Source organism: Copadichromis virginalis, linkage group LG17, assembly GCF_057382275.1.
Source record: "Copadichromis virginalis isolate Kocher_CV1m ecotype Utaka linkage group LG17, C_Virginalis_male_GT1.1, whole genome shotgun sequence".
In the NCBI taxonomy this organism is placed as follows: domain Eukaryota; kingdom Metazoa; phylum Chordata; class Actinopteri; order Cichliformes; family Cichlidae; genus Copadichromis; species Copadichromis virginalis.
In genome coordinates, this window is record NC_140634.1 from 29,030,273 (window position 1) to 29,036,563 (window position 6,291).

General features: G+C 37.4%; 1 protein-coding gene across 1 annotated transcript; it reads right to left on the bottom strand.

Moving 5' to 3' along the window:
- Nucleotides 1-1,264: 1,264 nt before the first annotated feature.
- On the bottom strand, nucleotides 1,265-4,034 carry LOC146689647 (troponin I, slow skeletal muscle-like). The gene is made up of 8 exons (XM_085436699.1): nucleotides 3,961-4,034; nucleotides 3,413-3,425; nucleotides 3,203-3,244; nucleotides 2,786-2,827; nucleotides 2,388-2,519; nucleotides 2,213-2,302; nucleotides 1,763-1,945; nucleotides 1,265-1,651 (listed from the first exon to the last, which is right to left on the bottom strand). Exons 3-8 carry the CDS (start codon nucleotides 3,221-3,223, stop codon nucleotides 1,550-1,552), a joined length of 570 nt encoding a protein of 189 aa, XP_085292825.1. The 5' UTR covers nucleotides 3,224-3,244; nucleotides 3,413-3,425; nucleotides 3,961-4,034; the 3' UTR covers nucleotides 1,265-1,549.
- Nucleotides 4,035-6,291: the final 2,257 nt, after the last annotated feature.

The window sequence follows — 6,291 nt, forward strand, 5'->3', positions numbered from 1 at the left end:
CTGCATTGTATTTATTAACTGTATTAAGCCTTTAATGTACATAATATTCACCAGTTGTTTAGAAACCTTATTAACAATAATAGATTTTTGAATGAGAATATGTCAATTTAGTTTCAAGTAAATTTTCAAAGCAGTAATTACTTTTCCCAGCAGCGGATTTATTAATGCTGTTGTGAGCTGCCACCAAGTGGCGCTGATAATGAAGTGCAAGCGGCACAAACGTGCTAACATGAGCCATGACTAATGCTTGGATGATTTCAAAAGTGCTCAAAAAGCTTTCTGACCTTTGCACTTAACAGTCATCAATATGTGGTGCTGACAAGTCGGCTGTCAACATTTGTGGTATATGAAAATAGGCACTGTCTGTTCCTTTACATAGACAGAGAATTTAAGCCTGTTTGTTTTGTTTGTTGATTTGTTTTGATTTTATAAGATTAGTTTAAATGTAGAAACCATTATAAAACAGCTCTTTAACAACATAAAGTGTCAGCTGTCCTTTACACGCAACACTGATATGCTGCGTGCAGCCCTATCAGCTTTATTTAAAACACACACAGATGTTTCTAGTCCATAAAAGTATAAAAACAGACTCACCACTTCCAGAAGTCATGAAGCTATTACTGGTGTTACTGTCACGCCTCAGATAACAATGTCTGGCTTTCAGCAACCAGACAACCCAGTCAAACAAAGAAGCAGTGCATGAATGCATGAAATGTCTAGGATGGCAGTGTTAGTGGGCTTCTGAAGCTTTCTGGAGCTTTGATTTATAGAAGATGACATCATGGCTGAATATATTCTGTCAAAGTCTAAGGTGGAACATGTGCTGGAAAAGCCTCTTTGTTTTACTTCTGCCATTAAACTGCTTTAAATGTTACTTGTCATAATGAATCCCTGTTAAACTTGCTTTTTCCAATTATTAAATGCTACTGTATGTCAAAAGCAAAATTATTTCCAAGTTGAAAAAACAATTTTAAAAAAGGAGCCTTTTTTTAAAATTTTTTATTCATTTGCTTTGAGTTTACTTTAAACACAATCTTTTGCTTTCACACAAGGTCTATTTAAAACACTGAAACAGATACACAGAATGCAACTGCCACCTGTTGTTCCCCCTCCCTTCACTTTTCATCTTTCTTTTTAAATCCATCAACAGCCAAGCTGCTTGCCGTCCTTTGACGTGCCACACATAATCCTTCTGGTGCCAATAAAATGAAACACGATAAAGTCAAGTACAGATATGGAACATCACCGATGGAAACAATATGTGTTCATTTAAATCCTCTTTAATTGTCTTAAGGTGACATAACAAAACAAAATATTCTTTGGTAACAAAAACAAAACAAAACATGGGCTTCTACACTTTTATTTTACACTTTAAGTGCATTGAGTTGTTAAACTGAGTGACTATCAGGTAAAATGCAGCACAGGTGGGATTTATACTTGCTTTTACCTCAAACTAAACTCCAGCAGCTTTTGGGTCAATTTGTCTCCCATTAGGTATTCCACTTTTTCTGTCTAGACAGCTTAACTTTTCCTGCTTTCAGAGGTGATCTCACTGTGCTCCGCCGCCTGTGTCGAACATCTTCTTACGGCCCTCCATACCTGACATGGCCTCCACATTCTTACGCCAGTCGCCTACTTCACTGGTAAGCACCTGAGAATGAAGAGAACCGGGAAAAAAGAAATAAAAATCAGAAAAAAATGTTTTGATACTGAGAAACACAAGAGATTAGGAGCTAAGACGTGAGAGTGGTGATTCTGGTACCTTGTCCTGTTTCACATCCTCTTTCTTCACAGACTTGAGGTTGGCTCTGAGGTCCATTGAACCTTTGTGTTTGGAGCCCAGGAGGGCTCTCATCATCTCGTCTGCTGACACCCTCACTTTTCGCAGGGCAGGCTTTTTGAACTTGCCCCCAAGGTCCTGTACCTTCAGCTTCAGCTCATGGATCTAAAGCATTATGACGCAAAATGTATGAAAAAAACAGAAACAGGAAGAAAAAGCTCACTTTGTCTCCTTATTCTTTAGTTTTTTAGGAGAGTACATAGTGTAAAAGTGCTGCAATAATATTTGAGTAATGTCTTTCTGTTATATTGGCCGGCCTGTTCTGGTTTGACCTAAATATACAGTTAATAGAGAATTTAGCCCCCGATTTCAATGCAGACATTTGACAGATACAAAGGATATGCAGAGGTCTGGAGGATAAAAGAGACTTACATCTTTGTTATGCTTGCTCACTTTGGATTCACAGTCATATCTCTCCTCATCCACAATATCAATTTTTGTATGAAGCTGCTTGCACAGTTCCTAAAAGATCAGATATTGATAACATTAATAGTATTATATTTTCTGCTTTACAAAAGCTGGTCTTTTGTGGCTTTAGAGAGCTTACTTGTAGTTCTTGCAGGGACTTTCCAGACATTTGCAACGGAGGCAACTTTTCTCCTAAATAGCGTACTTTCTCCTCCTCCCTCTCTTGCCTCTCCTTCTCCAAATCCTCACAGGCTCTTGTGAGGAGCAGCATCTGATTGGACACAAATGGGTATCAATCACAGGACGAGGAAGTTTTAGTCTGACCGTGACAAAAATGATAATTTATGTTGGTTTTCATAAACAGTATGTATTATGTTATATGGCAGTGAGTTAAGTGTGCACTAAGAGTCAATGAAACTTGCAGCATGTGCATGGCTCGTCATATTGTTCTTATATAAAATAGTATTAAATTAATATCAAGTTTTGTTTTCATGGGGATATATAGCAAACAAAAAAAGGTGTGTAAAGGCAACTCACTTTGAGGGAGAGCTTGCGAGAAGCCGAAATCTTCGACTTCGGCTGTGGAGAAAGCCAAAGCACAATCAGCTCAGTGATTCTAAATCAAATATTGATTATTTAGGTCTGTAAGGTGATATTTACAGTGTCGAGTACAGTAAATAAAAGGCTAACAAAGTACACTGTATCTTTCAACTAAAATTAAACATTGCACATTGTATGGAAAGACCTGCGAGTGTCAAACTTGACTCCACTTACTGCAGTCACACATAAAAAGATAACGCTTTATTATTAGGATGAAGTCAAGGGGAAAGCTCTCAGGGATGCAGATAACAATTCTGACAGATAACCACTGCCACATCTTTGCCATGTGTGCAAGGACAATGTGTCCCCTGTCCATGCATGGAGGATTAACACTGTGGAATATAGCTGGCTCACCTTTTCCCCTCTGGGATTCATCGTTCTGGATCTGTCGTGCTCCTGAAACAGCAAGCAGGAACACATGAGGACGATGATCTTAAAGGCAACGGCAGGTTTACATGAGTGCATTATCTATTCTTATCCTTTTAGGAAGCGAGCACAACTTTCCCTTAAAAAACATTTTCACAAATATGAACCATACAGCAGGCATAAAAGGAATTTTCTTACCTCACTTCAACTTCTTGAGCAGAAACAAACACATGGAAGAAAAGAAAGTTTATTATTATTAGTATTAGTCATGTTTTGGTGTAATATGTCATCCCATTAAACTACACTGAAAATTAACCATGTATTTACTCCATCATGTTGATCGTCATCCCAAATATTAATTTTTTCATTCTGTATTTTTTACAGTTTAACTAATGACAGCTCAGCACATTTGTTAAGCGAATACATCAGCTGCAACATTTGTTCTGACAAAAAAAAGCAAAGCCAGACAGCAGCAGCTGCACACAGATTTTTAAGATCAGCTCTTTGTTAGGTTGACAGCATTTATGTACAAGTATGTACAAATTACTATATTGTACAGCTTTAACCAAAACAACACTGGCTAAGCACTGTCTTATTGTCTACAAAATCTATTTACTTTTTATATTTTCTGCTCTAATCTTGTAAGAAAATTAAAATTATATTAGTACCTTCTTGTTAGTCACTCTGGCAATATTCTGAGAAACCTTAACTAGGTAAAACACACAATATAGCATCTGTTCTTTTACCTGTAAATGAGCGTCTGTGGAGGTGAAGAGAGTCAAACGGCAGCTGCTGAAGACAATGGGCGATGGCGAGTGGACAGCAGATATAACGTCTGGTCCCAAGAATGTGCTGGCAAGAGACCAAGCACTAAATATCACCTCCCCTGACACTGACAACACAAGGAAAGTGTAATAATAAATCCGTAGCATTGCCTTAATGGTATTGTCTAGAGATCAGCATTTGAAATGTTATCATTTTTCCCAATTGGAATAATTGGAAAAATTCACAAGCTGATATATTAGTAACAAATATTGTCATTATTATAAGTTCTCATAAAAAGGACATTCGAAAGCTTGCCAATTCTTCTATGTTGGTGAAGCCAGTAGCTATATAACCTAAGCAATTACATCAATTCATTATAGCTAAAGAGATTCTCTCAGTAATAAATATGCTGTTTATGAGAAACCTAAAGCCTTTACTGGGGCTAGCCAATGCAGACAATCATACTCTAAGAATAGATCAGGCCTCTTCACCATTGTACTCTGCTTTTAACCGAGTTAGCTGTGTCAACACATGCGGTAAGGTTTACTGCAGGTACAGTGAAAAAACAGAGTTTAATTGATTTTTTTTTCTTTTTACAGACAGTTGCAAAGAATCTGGGGTTTTCTTATCCAAGGTCTTTACATGACTAAACGGTTTACAGACTCCAGAGAAATCTCTGTGCGTATGACTGTATGAGCTCAGGAACACTTCTAAAAGCTTTGTAGAAAGCAAAAATCACTGCAAGCACAAATGGTCAAGACCTTGTTAATGCTGGATACAGCTTTCAAAGCAACATGCTGTCCTTTAAAATTTTCAGGAAATGGAAACAGGAAGTTGGTAAAGACAGAAAAAATCTGCTGTGTGACAAGGCATGTAACAGCCATTCATTTCCTGGGGTGAAATGAGCATCTTGGTGTAGAAAAGTCAGAGTTTCAAAATATTTGTTGTTTCATTTTAGGGTCATTTTTCAGTGACATTTGAAAAAATGACAAATTCTTTCTGTGAGAATTACCAAAACAGTCAAAGAAATCCCAACAGTGCACACTCTTTAAATAAACTACATTAAAAAGCAAGGCAGTTGCTCAAAGCTGAAGAAGGCGCATATACAAAGATTTCAAAACACAAACATCTACTGTCAACAATTCTTTGGCACAACTTTACAAAGACTCCAGAGTATGAGCGCTAATCTTGACCTGAGCGCTGACTCTTCTTGCAAATCACTTAACCCCTGAGCATCAAGTTTCTAATCTTTCCAGTGGCTTATACTGGAATAAAACTGATGCAAGCGCTAAGGTGTTTTTGGTAAACTGAGCATTAGCTACAAAGGGCATCTTCATATAGAGCCACATGTTACATGGAACAGTCAATGCTCCTTTGCTCTCTTGAAGGCTTCTCACAGATTAGAAATCATTGTGAAAATTAGTGAGAATATCTGTCAGCTAAAAGATGAGCCTGTCAGACATGGTTCCTTCTGACCCTACTTGACTTCACTGTAACGCCATTATAGACCGACCACATAATACCATTCAAGTTTAGTATCGCGGATGAGTTTTGCATTCTGTGGCTTTAAGAGCAGTGCATTCACCAGCTCTTAAGTTCAAGATAGAGTATTAAATATTCATTGCTAGAAATCTGAAGATTGCTTGCCAGTATTATTGTTCAGTTTGTTACATCTCAAACTTCTTTGTCTTTGCAATTTTTAAATTAAATCAATATATATCTTACGTCAGCTTGTATTTGAATCATTTTACCCCAATAATTTCCATTAAATTCATAGACAACATAACTCTAAGAGCTTGGGTTTTTTTGTGCCAGTAAATATTCTTATGGCATACACTACCAACTTATCTGTCATATTAGCAGTACACTGCTTTCAGCGGTGGGCAAGCTAAAGAGACAATACCTCAGTGTGTAACGAGTGTCAGTAAAAGGAAGAAGATGAAGGGGACAACAAATGTCCTGTCATATTTTTTTTCCAGTGATCCTCAGCAGGTGGGAGCGCTATTTCTGATGCAACCCAACTCCCTCCTGTCTTTGCACAGGCACACGGGCACCCAAAAAGAAAACTAGGCAGGCCTTGGTATCGGGGAACTGCTTGTAATGCACTTTCTACTGGTGCTGCTTTCACAAATAGGTCAGTTACTTTTGGGCTTAAAGGAAAGAACAAATGGAAAATTATTTTTTTGAATTTAAAGAAGATATTTAAAGTTATATTTTGCATTTGTTGTATTTGTCATATGTTCCATAGTCCACCTGAACCCATGGTCATGACATAACAAGTTAAGTTATCGTGTGTATTGTGTATCAAATGT

What these genes read in the sequence shown, in the direction of transcription:
- LOC146689647 (XM_085436699.1), bottom strand. Translation starts at nt 3,223, where the DNA reads ATGAATCCCAGAGGGGAAAAG. An exon ending in CTCGCAAGCTCTCCCTCAAA is followed by an intron (nt 2,520 to 2,785) that starts GTGAGTTGCCTT and finishes GTGTCCAATCAG; the next exon opens with ATGCTGCTCCTCACAAGAGC. An exon ending in TGAGCAAGCATAACAAAGAT is followed by an intron (nt 1,946 to 2,212) that starts GTAAGTCTCTTT and finishes ATAATGCTTTAG; the next exon opens with ATCCATGAGCTGAAGCTGAA.